Here is a 19674-nt window from a genome sequence, read left to right on the forward strand (position 1 = left end):
GACAGAAGAAGAAGTCGCAGTCCACACCATTCCACACGCAACTGGCTAACGAATTGCACAAACCCAGACGAGTGCATTTCAAAAGACGCAAGGTGAAGAGCAGGTCTGTGGATCACATCTGGAGTGCCGATCTAGTGGATATGCAACGGTTTGCCCGAAGCAACAAGAACTACAAATTCCTGCTGACCGTCATCGATCTGTACAGTCGCTATGCCTGGGCAGTACCCCTGAAAACCAAAACTGGCTCTGCTGTCAGGGATGCATTCGACCTGATCCTGAAAACATCGAACAGGGTACCACAAAAACTATGGGTAGACGAAGGCAAGGAGTTCTACAATGCAACAATGAAGCAATGGGTCAAGGATCACAACATCATCATGTACAGCACCCACAACGAAGGAAAAGCCGTGGTGGTGGAACGCTTCAATAGAACACTGAAAGGCAGAATGTGGCGCCATTTCACGGAGAAAGCTACGACACAGTATCTTGACGTCCTTCCTCAGCTTATGGCCAAGTACAACAGCTCGAAACATCGCAGTATCGGCATGAGTCCCACGAAAGCTTCTCTTGATGGAAAACCAAAAGATGCAGACGTACACTCGAAGCAATCACCAGCTAAATTCAAAGTGGGCGATGATGTGCGTTTGGCTGTGGCTAAACGTCATTTCGAGAAAGGGTACACGCCCAACTGGACAGAGGAAGTGTTCGTGGTAAACGATGTCCTACCCACTGTACCCCACACCTATCGTGTTCAAGACCTGATGGGAGAAGTCATTCAAGGACAGTTCTATGGAGCTGAGCTACAACATGCCAGACACACAGGATTGAGATTCGATAAGGTGTTGAAATACAACAAGAACAGTCGGCTCGTCAAATGGAAGGGTTATCAAGACGAAAAATTCCATACCTGGTTAACAAAGAAGGATGTGAATGATCTCAAAAAGTATTAGCATTTCATATGTACAATGTAGCTCATGCTTTGGATTAACGTGAATATTATGAATCGCATAGTATTTACAATGTATTTCATGAGAAGATATGACATATGCTCTAGTATGTGTGGAAATCCCTCAGTGCTTTGGAATATCCTTGTGTCCGAATGCCAGGGTGTTGATACCATCCTCCAGAATGTAACGCTTACTGTCGAATCCACAGAGGGCAATCTTGTGTAGCTCCTCTCCGTGAATGCAATGTCGTCGACTTCGAAGAACATTCATTGTTCTCTTCAGCTGAGACTCCTCGACGAGACATGTTCGATAATCATCGACGGTTATGGTGTTTTTCAACACGCTTCTCTGCACACCTTTGGCACGCTTGCCATTGTCGTCGTTGTCTTCACAGCGGTATGCGTACATCTTGCTCCGCAAACCAATGAACTCCTTGATGGGTTTGCCACCTAGTTCGTCCTTGAACTTCCCTACCACCTTCTTGTTGACCGTGCTGTACAGGTGGTGGGATGGTGAATAGTTGGATGTGTCATAGGCTGTTATGTTGTTTGACATATCGGTGTACAGATCATCCGTTTGAATATGTACGATCAGACTATCAGTATCAGTGTAGAGCAAACGTACATTTTGTCCATAGCGGGGTAGGAGAACTTCATAGTAAAAGGAATACATCAAGTGCTTCGACAGATCGAGGATGGCTGTACCCACATAAATGGGTTTATTGAGAGTCACCTTTGTCTTGGCAAACTCGATTGCTATCAGATCGTTCTCAAAGGCTACACTGCGGATGTACGAAGGTTTGTTGATGCTTTTCTGGAGACGTGGTTTTTCATCCTGTTCACGAATGAGCTTGATGTTTACTCTGTTTCGAACGTTTTCCATGGTCTTGCCATATACAGCATTGTTCATCAACTACGATAAACAGGCATACAAAGAAAAGACAAGAAAAACAACAATAAGAAAACTGTTATCTTCAGGTCATTCACATTTCCAGTACATACTAGATCCCACACTATCGCTAAATACACACACACACACACACACACATGATGTGGAGTACCCACCTTATAGAAGTCTTTCTCGAAATCAGAAGTTGATAGCTTTCTCAGGTCAGTATTAGTGTCGATGTATGGCTTCATCCATGGATGTTGTGTGAAGGAGAGCACACGATGCACATCTGTAATCTCCACACCCAAGGACACATACTGCTGCAAGTTTCTGTAGTGCAGAACATAGTGCTCTTTCGGTAGTAGATTTGGTACCAGTTTCTTCGCTTCCAAACCGGTCACCTACAAGAGTACAGTATAGATATACACAAACCTTAGAAGATTAATACAAGCATATCCACCAGATAGACCATGACTTACCATTAGTTTCTCTGCCATGTGGGTCTGATATGGAGAAAGCATATCTCGTGTCACCTTCATCTTCTCAGGAGCCAACGGATAGTCATTCATCATGTCATGCACACCATCTGGAATCCTTAAATCGCACTCCACCATGTATCCCGTCGAAGAGTCCATTGGATGATCGAGTACCGTCTCCAGAAGATCATCCGTCACTGCTTCAAAGCAGAAGTCCGACACGGGCAAGGGTTGAGACATGGCCCATCCATATAGATTGTTCGCATCTAAATATTGGATGAAGCTTGTCGGCTCGTCTGGATTGTACTCCGATAGATATCTGTTGTTGGCGGTGGCGTGTCTAGCGGACACCATGCTTATGCCACCTCTTTTGCCATGCTCAATGAAGTTGAACATGTCAATGTCGGAAATGAGATGAAGGGACACCTTCGTCATTTTCAGCAGCGAATCCCAGGCAAATCCCGGTAAGGTGAGGTAATTAGCGGGATCCAATCCATAGGTTGCGTGAGCAGTTCTTCTGAAGTTTTCGAAAACGTCAGCCAACAGCAGCACATCAGTCTCCAGGTAGAGGTCGTGATAGTCTCCTAGATCTTCACAGTCAAACGCAGTCCATACTGTTTGCGCATAGGCATAGTCTTCATCACTGATACCCTAGGGAATAGAAAATGTACACCAAAAAGAAAAACAAATCAACGAACTTATTTTAGTAGTTCGCCCACACAATCAATTATTTAGTATGAAGCTGCAGGAAGCGTTCAAACACATTTTGTCTTATTTTAGTACTTCGAAGTAAGATGGTGAAAAAAGAAAGAGAGAAAGATCTACTATATCTATCACACTACTCACCGTGTTCGTTAGCGTTGAGTGGAATGCATCCTTGGGTGGTAGACGCGTTTCTTCGAATTGGTCGTACGACCCCATATATTCATACGGGTAGACACCCTTTCGTGTCAACAGTTTGCGTTCATCCTCGTCTGGAAATCGTGCGGATAGAAGGGCGAATGCATCTGGTGGTGTGGCCGAAACCAACCGGTCTAGGGAGGTGTTCAAGAATGCCAGGCTGTCGATGAACTGGAACTGTCTCCATCCGAATGTGACATATTTTTCACTGTTGATGGGAATCACTTTGATAGCACCGAGACGCTTGGTCTGAGAAGAAAGAAAAAGAGGAGACACAGTTTTAAGGTGCAGCTGTAAAGATGAATATCAATCATATAAACGTGAATATGAGTACCAACATAGTAATGATCTTCCTTCTTAGAAAAACATCATGATCCACGCACACGCACACACACACACACACACACACACACACCACGCATATGTAACGTACCCGTTCTTGTCCTTTCTCGTTCACATACGTAATCTCATCAGTGGATGTTCTCCCAATGGCAGATATGATGTGATGAGAATCGTATCCCTTCAAGTTATGAAAGATCACAGGAATCTTGATCTTGAACGGCTCAATCCGCATGTTCAGGTTACAATGGTTGTGTGCTGCACCACGGTAAGCACCGGTGATGTGACAGTGGTCACGTACACGATCGCTACCCAACGCTTCACCACAGATCCAACAGGAGACTACCGTTTCAAATTCACGTTGCTGACTTTCTGAAATGATCATTTGACCAGCATTACATGCTAGAAGCTCATCACGGATAGTCTCCTCCTCTTGCTCAAGTGACAGCAGAAAACAGAACATAGAATCTTCTCCACGGTAGAAGAAACGGTTCGTGACGACGCCATCAGATCGTACTACAATGTACGAACAGGAACAGGCTACATGCTTGTTCTTTTGGAATGTCGAATGACCGATTTTCTTGACAGCGGACAGAGGTTCTATGAAGGCCTCACAATCGGCATAGATCACCTGCATTTGAGAGAGAGAGAGAGAGAGAAGTAGGAATAGCAGCAGGGACAACACCGAGTAAAACAGCGGAAAAGACAGATAGAGAATTAGGAATAGCTGCAGAGACAACACCGAGTAAAACAGCAGAAAGGTGAACAATCAGAGTCAAGAAACATGTGCAGGAAAGAAAAGAAAAGAAAAAAAAAAAAAAAAAAAAAAAAAACAGACCACAGTGTGTTCACCTTGATTAAATGTTCTACTTACAAATGGGGCTTGAAGCTGCTTGTTCACATTCCTGAACATCACTCTATCGCCAGCCTTTGGCATCTTCACCGTGGCTTCAGGATGTTCACTGCAGTACATCATATGATTATTCAATGCCTTCTCCGTGACGTGTGTTGAGAGACATCTGAAGCAGACGAAATGTGCTCGACGTGCTCCAGTAGCAACAAGACGACTGAATGATTTTATCCACACCCAGTGCTGCACCTCCACGTCATTGCGTTCGTCTTGGATGAGCAATACATTGATGGCGGTCTGCGGATGCTGAGAAATTCTTAACGGATATATGACTTTCTCTTCATATCCGAAGACGTTGATGTAAAGACCGTCGTTCAGTCTTTCGATGACTGGTATGTCTTCCAGTTTTGCTGGAAACTCGATGCCGCTCACATCCACAGTATCCGCATGTTCTGCGTACGACGATTGACGACATGGATGAGACTTGTCTGCCGAAAATTTAGCAGCCAGTATTGACCATCTAAAGTACGGATGACATAAGACATGGACAGGCGGCATACAGTTCAATCCATACACCGTATCACCACACTGAAACCCCACTGCTATACTTACAGTAAACACTTGTTGTCAGTGTTCTGCACGTTAACAATGGCCTTCTTCGACTTCAACTCCGGTGGCAAGGGGATGTACGAACTTCCTCCAAGTACACAGTAGCGTGACATTTCGATGTGTAAACAGGAAATCCGTTCAACTACCCAACCTGATCCATGACGAACGAAATCATCAAGACGAGCGTTGATCTGAGCAATCATCCTACTGAGAAGGTCCCTCAGCTCCATGGTGTTGAGCACCAGCGTTGTACTCGATCGGAAGAAGAATGTGTTGGAAACCATTTGTCCTGTAGCAGGATTCAGCTTCTGCATCACCACCTGAACTACCAAAGAACACTTGTACTGACCCCATTGCTCAATATTCTCTTCAAGAAGCAGCTCCAGCGACGGTAGAACATGAGAGAAAAACTTTAGTACATCTGCAAACTCTTGATCAGGACAATAACTAAAGAATTGCAACAGATCAGATGATCTCACTACATCAAAAGACTGACGAGGTTTCTTCCGAAGGGGTTCCATCCTGAGCAGGGGTGGTGGCGGACAACCACACAATGGCTTGACAAGGTACCGAGGATCTATTTTTATAGGGTTTTCGTAATAGTTGAATTCGGAATAACTGGTTGTTTTTCAATAAACCAATCCACTCATCTCCCGCTGGAAACAATTAACCACTTACCGCACTTCCCGCTGAAAACATGTGACCAATTAGCGCACTTCCCGCTGAAATCACGTTCATCCTTTTATCGCGCATTGACCCATGTTCCACACTTCACAGTGAAATCAGTGCTGCAATGATGTACTGTGACGTCAATGCATGGATGCATGATCTGTGCATCTGAGGTCAAGATGAATCCGGTATTCCAGCAGCTAAAAGTTCGAGAAAGAATTGTTGTATGTCGAAAAGAATTATACGAGAGGAAAGCTAGAAAAATTCTACACCTCATGGACCTTTCGATTACGGACATAGATGGAAAACTAATTGACTTATGTCAATGGAAAGATTCCAAACCCGAACCAAAAAAGACACGGCATGTCGCGAGCAACGTTTTGGTTTTTGGCGCGGAAAATGATCCGAAAAATTGAAATTACAAGTCAAAATACTGCAAAACTATGAGTTCTGATTAATATAAAATTGGAAAAAGTGAGATAACATTGACATTTGAAATAGTAATATTTTAGACATCGGAATGCAATATTATGATGTAGGGTAGGACATATTACCCACACCCTAAAAATCAAAATTAATGATACATGTAGAATTCCAAATCATGACACCATATTACCTTATTGTTTAGGGTAGAGCATAACACCCCAATACATATTTTCAATAATACCCCCTTTTTTTTTTGAGGTAGGGGCACCCCCTGGCACATATTTTTATCCGCAAAAAAACCGGGCCAAAAATAATTTTCACCGCAAAAATGGGGTACTATTAGTACCCCATTTTTCAATAATACCCCATTTTTTGGGACCCGGGCGCCCCCTGGCCCAGAACCCGCTCGTCCATTCCTACTATTCCTCTCCATCACGATCCAGGAAAATCTCGGAGTCCTTGACACCTGGAATCTCTGCTCGCTTGGTGAACAGGCCCTACCGCACGGCTCGGAAAAATAAAAGTTTCATCGCTCGCACAGTCACACTTTCTACTGTAGTATCATCGCCGGGCAAGATTATCGAGAAGCTGATAACCTTTGATTTGATACTGGCTAGAGAATGCTCACCAGAACAGCCATCGATCGATCATCTGGGTGTTTCTTTCTTTTCTTGTCAACTGTTGTGTATAGTGTTTGTCGCCGTATTGTCCCTCTCTGTGTTGCTTCTCTCTCATCTATTATACGCATACTCGTTGTAAATATATCAGTCTTTGTCTTGACCCACAATGGACTCCTGCGTGGCTACAGGCGAACACATGGTGGCAGCTGTTGTGTCTACGCGTTTAGAATTAGGAAAGAACCCTCTCCCCCTCTAGCAAGCAGTTCGAGCATCCCCAGCTCCGGGCCAGTCTCCTCATCGTCGTCGTCGTCATGCGTCGTCGTCGTCAGTCAAACGTTTGGGAACACTAAATGTCAGTCCGGTCATGCCTGGCTTGCACTACGGTCTGCTTGTGCCATCCTACTTGTGAACTATATTCTTCATCAGCAGTCACGCCACTGCTCCTTGTCTCTCCTGACCGTCTTCCCTGTCCAGCCAGTTCATCGTCCCGCATGCTCTATCTCTCGGCTGCTCCAATAAGCCTGCTGTTGAGCACTAATCGCCATGTCCCCATGCCGTGCTCAATCCATCCGCCTGGGAGAGAATGAGATGTCACTGTATGGACGTGCCTCGGCCTCGAGCGTTCCGGATCCTCTCTGACTTATGAAGGAAGGAATTGTCAGGCGCATGGTTAGCTGTAGCTCATTCTCTTTTTGCGCTTTCGATTACACGTTTACACAATTCTGGAACTGTTTTTTTAAATTCTGGAATGACCAGAATGAGCGGATTCCGGCCTTGTAAACGAACGACTGGAATTCACAACGCATTTTATTAAAGTCATGTCACAAACAAAATTGATGAATCGTAAAAAGGGATCACGTACAAACTCACGCGCACGTGGACCCAGCATCGCGCACACGCCGGCCAGGGAGGCTCTTCGCGCGACATGACCAGCCCGGTAACACACCGAATGGCGCCAGAATTAGAGAAATTCCCCATTCTCGCTCCACATATACGGGCATACACAGAGACATAGACAGCAATAGCGACAACACACAAAGTGAAGGGTAGTTGGCCGCAGCCAGATGTGAACCGGATAACGAGTGAGGTATGGAAGCAAGCAAGGACTGAGAACAGAGTGTCTCAGATAGAATAGTCGTGCCAGTGGATAGCAGAAATAGGCCATGATGCAGAACCACTTGGGACCGTCAGATTAATTTTCCTGGACCGAGCCAGCCGGGAAAAAACCCTCGCGCCGACGGACGCATTTGTGAGGGAAAAAACCGGGTGTATATCCCCAATGGCGATTAGGCATCATGTAGGCCTGGCAAGCACATCACGGCAAACAGTGATAAAAGCATTGATAATATGCACAGAAATAAAGGGTGGGAGGGCAGGGACACTGGTGAGACTCAAAACTGACTGAAGAAGTCAGGAAAAGAAGCGACAACAAAGAACACACCAGATGCCATATATGCAACTGAAAATATTTCGCGAGAAATCATTTCTCGCCTATCTCGCTGCGCTCGGCCGGCGAGAAATACAACCTCTCTTCAGAATTGACGGATTCCACGGAATTGGATAAAATCAATTCTAACGACGGAATTTGTCACTTTTTGTGTAATCGAACTGTGCATCAACAATAACTAATTCTAGAATTGACCGAAATGCATGTAATCGAAAGCGCCTTTTGTGTTTCATTTTTTTGTTTTGACCTGTTCACTTGCGGTATGATGTACATTCTCAATCGTACATCACTGAACACCAGACGTGCGGACATTCTCACTCAGTCACATCTTGTTCTCGCTGTTGCTGGAGTCAAACCAGACGTTGTACCTCTCTGCGATGGCCTTGCCAAACGTGAGAGCCCTGGGCGAGCGTGCTTCTTTATTCTTTCTATTCACTCTCGATCTGTTCATTGTTATTCTCGAAATTCTTCATTAGTTTTTCAAACAAAAGAATACTCTCTAGTGTAGCTGTGCAAATGCTAGGCATGCCGTGCTACTTACGGTATGTTGTGTAGGCCCTAGCTCGTCTCTCAATCTCCTTGATTTGCACTATTAAAATATTTTAGCACACGAAGAGACGAAGCTAGTTGAAAATCTGATGAGGCCTTTCGTACCATTTCTCTCCAAAATCAGTACATGGTGATAATATGACGAAGCACAACAATGTCAATTTATACAGCATATTGGCGGAAAAATCATGATGAAACGTACACAGGCTGAATGATAGTGTGAGTTGCGTCAAAGAGTACACGCACTATAACAGGGAGTTGGGAAGTCAAAATAGCACTAGCTTCCTAACAAACTTCTTGCCTTAATGCAGTATGTAAGAATGTTCCAGAGCACTTCAAGATTCACGTGCGGGCTCGCAGCAAATGTCACCTAGATGGGCTAGAGGCTGTTTACATTGCCAAGCTACAGCCTGAGTTGTGTAGACGGAAGGAGTTTGTTAGGAAGCTAGTACTATTTTGACTTCCCACCTCCCTGTTATTGTGCGTGTACTCTTTGGCGCAACTCACACTATCATTCAGCCTGAGTACGTTTCATCATGATTTTTCTGCCAATATGCTTTATAAATTGACATTGTTGTGCTTCGTCACATTATCACCATGTACTAGCTTCGTCTCTTCTTGTGCTAATATGTTTCCCTCCGACTAAGTCTCTATATATAGTATTTTGCTTGTTCTTTTTTTGCTTCCCGAAAAAGGGATATATTGTATACATAAGTCTTTTCTCCTCCCCCCCCCCCTCCTTCTTCCCCGGAAAGGGAGATGTTGTGTATAGTTCTTGTCGCCGTATTGTCTCCCTCCGTATTGTTTCTCTCTCATCTATTATACACATGCTCGTTGTAGATAATCAGTCTTTGTCTTGTCCCACAAGGGAATCTTGAGAGGAGAGAGAATCCTGAGAGGTCCCACAAAGGAATCCTGTGTGTGTGTGTGTTTATGTGTGTGTTTTTGGATGTGTCTGTGTGTGAGTGCATGCATGCACGATTGTGTGTGTGTGTGTGTGTGTGTGTGTGTGTGTGTGTGTGTGTGTGTGTGTGTGTGTGTGTGTGTGCGTGCATGTGTGCGTGTGCATCAACATGTGTATGACTGTGGCTATGTGTGTACATGTCTTGTCTTTAATTTTGCTGCTACTTTCAGGATGGTAACACACCATTACACGATGCGGCAGTGTGTGGTCATGTTTCTGTAGTAGAATATCTTCTCACTTCTGGACATTCGTTGGAACCAAAGAATAATGTGAGTCATATTATCCGTGATGCATTCTTGTTTGTATATAAGTAGAAAGAAGAATTACGCAGGTGAATAAATTCAGTGGGTATTGACCATGCCTGTGGGTCTGCTTTACGCTAGAAATTCACAATATTTTGTTAACAAATTATGTCCACAAAGATTTTTCGTGCGATTCAAATATGCTATAATACTAAGTAGTAGCACAAACTTCAGGCTCTTCAACATCATTATGAAAATTAATGTTTTTTTGCGAGTAAACTTCCGTGCCTTCTCTTTATCTTGTTACGTTCCTTCTCCGTACATTGTCTCCTTCCTCATCAACAAGGTGATATAGCGGCACGAGCAAACGAGAGCAAGAACAATGAATTATGGATATGCATGATGTATGCATTTATCACTGTTGTTTTTAGCTATTCTACTTTGATCCGGTTTTATCACCTCATTGCTGTACATAATTCATCGTATTTGCTCTTGTTTGCTCTTGCTTGTATATCACCTTAGGAGAAGGTACGGAAATTTACTCGCGAAACCATTAGATTATGATGAATGTTGTTTAAGAGCCTAAGGTTTGTCCTATCAACATAACGAGCAGTTTCCTTTGCTTCATTAGCCTGGAAAACATTTTGAGTTACTTGCGTCACCTCAAACGTGCTCGTAAGTCCAATGTCTTGAAGAGATCTGGTATATGATTCCACGTTGGCAATTCGAGGATCGCAGCATCTATGCTTCCTCCGGAAACCCTCTCGAGTGCTGGACTCTAGGTGCCATTGTATGATCTACAAGCTGTCCCCCCCCCCCTGCGGTCCTGGAGAATGGCATTGTCGTGTGGATGAGCGCTGCACAAACCACTCTGGCTCGCCTCATCCAACCGGGTGGCCATCGCCTAATCGGTGAGGGAACCTACCTTTGCCTCCTGTACAATATGCAAAGTACAGATGCACATCCCCTTCTACAGAGGATGTTGACACCCCAGCAGCCCTACTGCCAAACAGTCCACTCCACCCGTAGTTCATTTCGAAGATGTAATGCCTACGCACACCAACTGGTAAATGAACTTCCAGTCCCTTCCTGAAACAACCTGTGTCGAGCCTACCCTCACACAGTTGTCCCCGTCTGGGCTTTTTTGGCCTTTTTTAGCTGTGTAGAGACCGTCCCATGCTAGGTACAACACTGTCCTGAGCTATAGCGACAGGCGTGCCAGTACATGTCGAGTGTCCGGCAGATCTGGTGTCCCCACCTTAGCATCGGCAAGTTCAAACCAGAGTATGGAGAAATCTTAATTTCCGAAGATTGATGAAATGCTGGAGCTAGACCGCAGTGCAGCTTAGGACAGGAAGAAATGACTTCTAAATCGTATCGACCACCTTACGCGGAAGGTAGAAGAGCTCACACACGAGATGACGGCTTTGCAGTCTGACCGTAGCTGGCTACCCTCAGAATGAAGTAGTACGAGATTCGGTTGAACCCTGCTCCTCAATTGAAAGTAGCGAACAAGATACCAGCGTGACCGAAGCGTCCAGGGTGCATCAAATGCACCCAGATACTCCAACTGATGCCAAACTTGACAAACAAGGACTTTCCAGAATGCTCCCTACTTTCAAAGAGGATGCAGAAGGCAGCAAATTATGGCAGCTGGTCTGCACCAAGAAGTCAACAGGAAGGAACGCTGTTCTGTTTGTGGGCAACCTCAGAAAGGATTGCGATGCAAATACCATTTGTCAATACATACAACGAAGGGCGCAAGAGGTTGGTGTGAAGGTGCAAATCCATGATTGCACGCTATTTCCCAACGAGAAAGGTCACTCAGCCTGACTCATTCTCAACAGGACGAGTATATTGTTTTGAACATTGACCACTCACTGCATGATGAACTAAAATGAGGAGAAGAACTCGACACAAGGGTACATATCCAGCAGGACGGACTGGGTGGGACCTGTGAAGCTCAGCCGACCAAGGGTCTCGGCATCACAGCTGCACATGTGCACCAAAGGAAACAAAACAGGGGTTGGAAGGGTGGGGAGCAGGAGAGCAAGAACTCTGAGGGTAGGAAAGAGAGGAGGGAGGGGAGGAAACCAGGAAACTTGTTAGTTTGCAAGTTATTCCAAGATATGAGTGCAGACAAGTACGCAAACAAGTACAAAGATAGCAGTATCAAGATCATAATGCTGAGGCGAAAGTAGAGGCTGATTGCCGTGCAGTTTTTACGAAAGATTAGAGTGAGAATGGAGGAGAGTTAGAGAGAGAGATAAGGACATACATGTAGTATATTATGGATTGGGAGTTTGATGAGAAGGGAGTGCTCTGAGAACAGGAACAGGGTCGTAATGGCAATAGCCTAAGGGGCGATGTCCGTGGCCAATGACCACCCCGGCCGTTTCAGGTAGCGGTAGGTCAGAACCTTGAACTGCTGCATCCCTTTGGCAGACGGTGCATCGCCTAGGAGAGTGGTTGGCGGTTCATTCTAGGCTTCGATGAGGCACTCCGGCCTTGTAAACGAACGACTGGAATTCACAACGCATTTTATTCATGTCATGTCACTAACAAAATTGATGAATCGTAAAAAGAGATCCTTCTGTCCCCTTCTTGCCTGAATGCCGTATGTAAGAATGTTCCAGAGCACTTCAAGATTCTCGCGGGGGCTCGCAGCAAATGTCACCTAGATGGGCTAGAGGCTGTTTACATTGTAGCCCAGCTACAGCCTGAGTTGTGTAGACAGAAGGAGTTTGTTAGGAAGCTAGTACTATTTTGACTTCCCACCTCCCTGTTATAGTGCGTGTACTCTTTGGCGCAACCCACACTATCATTCAGCCTGTGTACGTTTCATCACGATTTTTCCGCCAATATGATGTATAAATTGACATGGTTGTGCTTCGTCACATTATCACCATGTACTGATTTTGAAGAGGAATGGTACGAAAGGCTTCGTCAGATTTTCAACTAGCTTCGTCTCTTCGTGTGCTAATATGTTTCCCTCCGACTAAGTCTCTATATATAGTATTTTCCTTGTTCTTTTTTCTTCCCGAAAAAGGGATATATTGTATACATAAGTCTTTTCTCCCCCCCCCCCCTCCTTCTTCCCCGGAAAGGGAGATGTTGTGTATAGTTTTTGTCGCCGTATTGTCTCTCTCCGTATTTTCTCTCTCTCATCTATTATACACATGCTCGTTGTAGATAATCAGTCTTTGTCTTGTCCCACAAGGGAATCCTGAGAGGAGAGAGAATCCTGAGAGGTCCCAAAAAGGAATCCTGTGTGTGTGTGTGTGTGTGTGTGTGTGTGTGTGTGTGTGTGTGTGTGTGTGTTTATGTGTGTGTTTTTGGATGTGTCTGTGTGTGAGTGCATGCATGCATGATTGTGTGTGTGTGTGTGTGTGTGTGTGTGTGTGTGTGTGTGTGTGTGTGTGTGTGTGTGTGTGTGTATGTGCATGCATGTGTGCGTGTGCATCAACATGTGTATGACTGTGGCTATGTGTGTACATGTCTTGTCTTTAATTTTGCTGCTACTTCCAGCGTGGTAACACACCATTACATGAAGCAGCAGTGTGTGGTCATGTTTCTGTAGTAGAATATCTTCTCACTTCTGGACATTCGTTGGAACCAAAGAATAATGTGAGTCATATTATCCGTGATGCATTCTTGTTTGTATATAAGTAGAAAGAAGAATTACGCAGGTGAATAAATTCAGTGGGTACTGACCATGCCTGTGGGTCTGCTTTACGCTAGAAATTCACAATTGGCAATTCTTTTTACAAACTACTTATGTCCACAAAAAAGTTTCGTGCGATTCAAATATGCTATAATACTAAGTAGTAGCACAAACTTCAGGCTCTTCAACATCATTATGAAAATTAATGTTTTTTGCGAGTAAACTTCCGTGCCTTCTCTTTATCTTGTTACGTTCCTTCTCCGTACATTGTCTCCTTCCTCATCAACAAGGTGATATAGCGGCACGAGCAAACGAGAGCAAGAACAATGAATTATGGATATGCATGATGTATATTGGTCAGGCATTTATCACCGTTGTTTTTAGCTATTCTACTTTGACCCGGTTTTTTCACCTCATTGTTGTACATAATGCATTGTATTTGCTCTTGTTTGCTCTTGCTTGTATATCACCTGAGGAGAAGGTTGTGGGAGAACTGGAGCTATCTAGTCTCTCTATCACCCCTCTTCACCCAACACAACACACCAGCGCAAACGGCAGCTTCTTGGTGGAAATGTATGAATCACGAAAAATGCAAGTAGGAAAAGGAGAGAGAACAAGAAAAGAACCACAAGAACACAAAATCACCAGCACTTTGGCCAGGAAAAGACACGTCTAAAACATGGCGTCCAAAATGGCGGCAGAGCAACCGATAGAGGCCCGTCGTGGCTGAAGCTGCTATTGCAGCGACAGCCATTACGACCACCATTGAATGCAGAAAATAGATCTGAAAACGAAGTCGAGCAACAGCAACTCGAACGAAGCGAAGAAAACAACAAGACCTGCTACGCGACTACGCGCAGCAAGCAAAGGCATAGCGATGACATCATTAGTCACGCGTGAACACAGAATCTAGCATGCACATGCAGCCTTGCAGGCGCTGGCGAAATAAATAATGAAGTCAAGACACAAATAAAATTAATAACACAACGATCGACGAGCGATCGTTGCAGGAAAACAATTACAATTCAAATATACTACTTCAAGGAAAGATGAGAAGTGAAACGACTAGCACTAGAAGAAATAGAATAGAATATAGAACAAGGACAATGGAAGCGGACTACGGATGAAGCTACAATGAGGTAAGAGGCATGACACACTGATGACAGATGTCACCACAACAAATACATAATCGTAATGTTTGTCTACACACACATTGTATCGTCACACTACACACATTGTCATATTGTCACAAAGTACGGAAGTTTACTCGCGAAACCATTAGACTATTATGAATGTTGTTGAAGAGCCTAAGGTTTGTCCTATCAACATAACGAGCAGGTTTCCTTCGCTTCATTAGCCTGGAAAACATTTAATGAATTACTAGCGTCACCTCAAACCTGCTCGGAAGTCCAATGTCTTGAAGAGATCTGGTACTAGTATATGGTTTCACGTTGGCAATTCGAGGATCGCAGCATCTATGCTTCCTCCGGAAACCCTCTCGAGTGCTGGATTCCAGGTGCCATTGTATGATCTACAAGCGCCCCCCCCCCCCCGGTCCTGGAGAATGGCATTGTTTTGTGGATGAGTGCTGCACAAACCACTCTGGCTCGCCTCATCCAACTGGGTGGCCCTGGGTGGCCATCACCTAATCGGTGAGGGAACCCACCTTTGCCTCCTGTACAATATGCAATGAACCGATGCACATCCCTTCTACAGAGGATGTTGACACCCCAGCAGCCCCACTACCAAACAGTCCACTCCACCCGTAGTACGTTTCGAAGATGTAATGCCCACGCACACCAACTGGTAAATGAACTTCCAGTCCCTTCCCGAAACAATCTGTGTCGAGCCTACCCTCACACAGTTGTCCCCGTCTGGGCTTTTTTTGGGCTTTTTTTACTTGCACTAGCAAGTAGTTGTGTAGAGACCATCCCATGCCAGGTACAACACTGTCCTGGGCTAGAGCGACAGGCGTGCCAGTAGATGTCGAGTGTCCGGCAGATCTGGTGTCCCCCACCTTCGAAACGGCAAGTTCAAACCAGAGTATGGAGAAATCTTGATTTCCGAAGGTCGATGAAATGCTGGAGCTAGACCGCAGTGCAGCTGAGGACATGGAGAAATGACTTCTAAATCGTATCGACCACCTTACACGGAAGGTAGAAGAGCTCACACACGAGATGACGGCTTTGCAGTCTGCTGAAGACGACAGTAATGGCGGCCAAAGACGCCAAGGATCTCGCTCGGTGGTATAATCATCGCGATCAAATGCGCCGGCTATGTCAATGGCGAGTATGCGTGCTGCGTCTTTCTCCCCGACTGTATGCAGCCATTGGTGGTGGAGGCTGGAAAGGAGGTGGGCTGCACTATGGCCATGGCGAAATCCAAACTGTCTTCAGGAGAAGACGTTTTTCGACTTGAGGAAATTAGTTATTGTTCGGTTGGTGATTGTCTCAATCACTAGAGAGGGTAGAGACTTTCATATCCGTTTGAATATAGGGACTATGTTGGCAATATTCTATGTATTGGCCTGTATCCCAGTTGGGAAGTATTCTGTGAGCAGTGTAGAAAGAGGTTGAGCCAGTTCAGCAGAGCAGCTTTTCAACACTCGTGCCGGTATCCCATCTGGCCCGGTGGCCTTTGATGGGTTGAACTGCCGAAGGGTGCGCTCGACAGCAACCACACGGAAACGACCATCCGAAAGGGCCTGTTCATTTCTAGGCCTGACATATGGGAATGGGGCTGACAGGTCATCTTGGCCAAGCCTGCATTTACTTGCAAAATAGCGTGCCATGCATTCTACTTTGTCTGCGCCGGCTGTGTACTCACGTTCATCGAAATCACGTAATGTCGGAACAGATTGGGAAGACGCCCATGGCCAGGGGCACACTTGACGGTGTGCCACCAGTCACTGGGTGGCAGCTGCTTTGAGGTTATTTTCTGCCTCAGTTTCGCCATGAAAGCACTCTTCGCAGTTTTGAGACAGGCAGCCGTTGAGAGCCTAGCATCTTGGTAAGCTGACTATCGATCGTCGTCAGACGGGTCATCTCTCAGGCATCTCCATGCACGTCATTTCCTCACTGTGGCAGCAGTGCACTCAGGGATCCACCATGGAGGGTCGAATGCACGGGTTTTCAGGGTATTAGAGGGGATGAATCTCTTCATACCCTCAAGGATCCTCTCCGAGATGCCAGTGCATGAGAGGTCTGGATCAGTCCAAGCAATAGCTGCCCAATTGGTGGTTCTGACGAAGTGACTGACCCTGGCCCAATCTGCATTCTGATACCTCCATACAGTTCTTGATATGGGAGGCTCGCGTGATGCACGGATCTGGAAGTCGGCAAGTAGACAGGCATGGTCAGTTTTGCCAAGAGGTGGCAAAACAGAAACAAATGATTCTACGGGTAGGTCGGACATCATCTGGTCCAGTGTGTTGCAGCCGTGCGGTGGTTGGTCGACTAACTGTTCAACACCGTGCATGTAGCACATGTCCTCTGCATGGTCGACACCTCTAGTTGTTCTGCTACTGTGGAGCCACTCTTTGTTATGTCCATGCCAGCAGAGTTGCGGCAAAAATGGCACATAACTGACAACATACCGGCCTTACTACAACTCGACGACGCAACAAACCACCCAACTTGGGAGGCTCAAGTTTATGTAGAAAACAAAGAAAGGGGAATCTAAGCGAAGACGAATTGTGACAAACCGAAACGTCAACATTCTACTGAACTTCACTACACTGTATCATGTAAATATGATAGACTAGTTGTGTGCAATAACAATTTGTTCCGCATGACGTACGTTTCGCCGTATAGGTTATGGCGGCTCATTAGGTATGCAAAGTTGAACTCGGATGGTGAGCCAAATATATTATGGTGAAAAAGGAGAAGGATAAAATGTTACAAGTTAAACTGTCCACCAACGTAACCAGATCTTATACAGTCAGCGAGTGCGACAAGATGGTGGTTGGTGGACAGTTAGTCGTAACTCGTAACATTTTGTCCTTCTCCTTTTCAACTATAATTTAATTGGCTCACCATCCGAGTTCAGAATTCATTGTATTTGCACTTGTTTCCTCTTGCTTATATATCACCTTAGGAGAAGGCACGGAAGTTTACTCGCGAAACCATTAGTTTTCAGAAATTTGTTGAAGAGCCTGAGGTTTTTCCCATCAACATTTTTTTCCTTAGCTTCATTAGCCTGGAACACGATAATAAGTTACTTGCGTCACCTCAAACAAGCTCGTAAGTCCAATGTTTTGAAGAGATCTGGTATGTTTTCAAGTTGGCTATTTGAGGATCGCAGCATCTCGGCTTCCTCCGGACTCCCTCCCGAGTGCTGGACTCCAGGTGTCATTGTGTGATCTGCAAGCGCTTTGTCCGCCCGGGCACACACCACTCTGGCTCGCCCCATCCAACAGGGTGGCCATCGCCTAATCGGTGAGGGACCATACCTTTGCCTCCTGTACAATATGCATTGTCCAGATGCACATCGCCTTCTACAGAGGATGTTGCCACCCCAGCAGCCCAATCCCAAACAGTCCACTCCACCCGTAGTGCGTTTCAAAGATGTAATGCCCACGCACACCAACAGGCAAATAAACCTCCAGTCCCTTCCCGAAACAACCTATGTCGAGCCTACCCTCGCGCAGTTTTCCCCGTCTGGAACCAGCTGCCCGCCAGAGACTTCTCTGGTCCATTTTGCACCAAGAACTTGCAGCATTTCAAGGTTGCAGCCAACCGCTGTTAGAAGACCAACGACTGATCGTGGGCACATGATCATCTCTGAGTATCAGCATCATATCTGCCTCACCCCATGATTTTCAAAATCCGCTCCACCTGCTCATTCCAATAACGTGTGTCCTTCTTTTCTCTCCTTCTCCTCCTAACACTCGCTGTCTTATCTTTCCCCTCCTTCTAATGTACTGTCTCTCTTCCTAACATTTAGTATCATGTACTTGCGACTTCTTTCATTTTTTCTTCTTCGTTCTTTTTGGTGCGTTTATGTACTCAACATGTCGAGACCTCAGGTCGGCTGAGGCCAGAAAGCCTCACCATCACTATGCTCCCACTATGCATTTTTTGAGTCTTTGCCCGAGAGCCGTGATCAATGATTGTAGAAAAATGGAAAAACAAAGAAAAACCTCCCTAGCCTAGGCATTCCCAGAACGCTTGGAGCACTCTGCTTTCTGTACAAGCTCCATTGTTCAACAGGCCCAGATATGCTCCTCGCCCGTCTTCCCCCCTGAGCTACCAACACACCAAGCCATAGCACACAACTGCATTCATCACACCAGTTTCAGCTCACTCCCATTCTTCCCCTCAGAGAACGGAATGATGTACTTTCTTCCTTCCCCCAGCATGTTGTGGAGGTCTGGAACCAGCCCCTGCAGTGTGTTCTGCTGAACCCGTGAACAAGGAAAGAATTGCAGATGTTCAAAGAGAAGGTCATTGCCCACCTGGACATAACCCGCTGGGAGTGGGCAATGGACAGGCTACGAACTAAAGACAAAAGACGAAAATGCTCGTACTCTGTTCCCCCTTCCATTCACTTCTAGACTCCCTCATATTTTACCTACTTTACCTTTAGTACCCCTTCCCCCCCCCCCTTGCATTATTTCTGTAATAATTTTATGTTGTTTCTGTGGAGCACTTTTATCTTTTTCTTTTTTTACTAGCAAACACAGCCCTACTAATAATCAGGGGAAGAGGACAACTGAAATGATACTGGACAACAAGACAAAGGGGAGTAGGAGCAAAGCGCCGATGTGGTTTGCAAGGCTCATCTGACCGGAGGTCTCGGAATCATAGTCTACGACCAGTCATCGATAGGAATACAGCTAGGGAGGGAGGGATATCAAGAGATAAAGAGAGAGAGAGAGAGAGTGAGCGAGAGAGAGACAGAGAGAGAGAGAGAGAGATAGATAAAAGAACGAAACAGCATGCTGTCCGCAGATTGAGTAAATAAATAGATAGATAGATAGAGAGAGAGAGAGAAAGGGAGCCACGAGAAAGAGAAATAAAATAAAAAAGAGAAAGAGATGATGGACGAGGGTAATTGCTCATTGACGGTTGACATAGCCTGACA

The 19674-nt window shown here is 45.4% G+C and overlaps 1 protein-coding gene across 2 annotated transcripts; it reads right to left on the reverse strand.

Annotated features, from left to right (window-relative positions):
* Window positions 1-883: 883 nt before the first annotated feature.
* On the reverse strand, window positions 884-5625 carry LOC135812129 (uncharacterized). 2 transcript variants are annotated; one of them, XM_065325453.1, is made up of 6 exons: window positions 4425-5625; window positions 3645-4181; window positions 3158-3460; window positions 2315-2962; window positions 2012-2236; window positions 884-1859 (listed from the first exon to the last, which is right to left on the reverse strand). In XM_065325453.1, exons 1-6 carry the CDS (start codon window positions 4956-4958, stop codon window positions 1071-1073), a joined length of 3036 nt encoding a protein of 1011 aa, XP_065181525.1. In that variant the 5' UTR covers window positions 4959-5625; the 3' UTR covers window positions 884-1070. The 2 variants fall into 2 exon arrangements, with proteins under 2 accessions (XP_065181525.1, XP_065181527.1); XM_065325455.1 differs by lacking the exon at window positions 2012-2236.
* Window positions 5626-19674: the final 14049 nt, after the last annotated feature.

Source organism: Sycon ciliatum, chromosome 3 (assembly GCF_964019385.1).
Source record: "Sycon ciliatum chromosome 3, ocSycCili1.1, whole genome shotgun sequence".
Classification (NCBI taxonomy): Eukaryota; Metazoa; Porifera; class Calcarea; order Leucosolenida; family Sycettidae; genus Sycon; species Sycon ciliatum.

Bases quoted from the DNA above. Each gene is read 5' to 3' on its own strand.
- LOC135812129 (XM_065325453.1), bottom strand. From the start codon at position 4,958: ATGCCGCCTGTCCATGTCTTATGTCATCCGTACTTTAGATGGTCAATA. The intron at 3,461-3,644 runs GTACGTTACATA...CTTTCTTCTCAG, and splicing joins ACGAGAAAGGACAAGAACGG to ACCAAGCGTCTCGGTGCTAT. The intron at 2,237-2,314 runs GTAAGTCATGGT...GTACTCTTGTAG, and splicing joins ACATGGCAGAGAAACTAATG to GTGACCGGTTTGGAAGCGAA.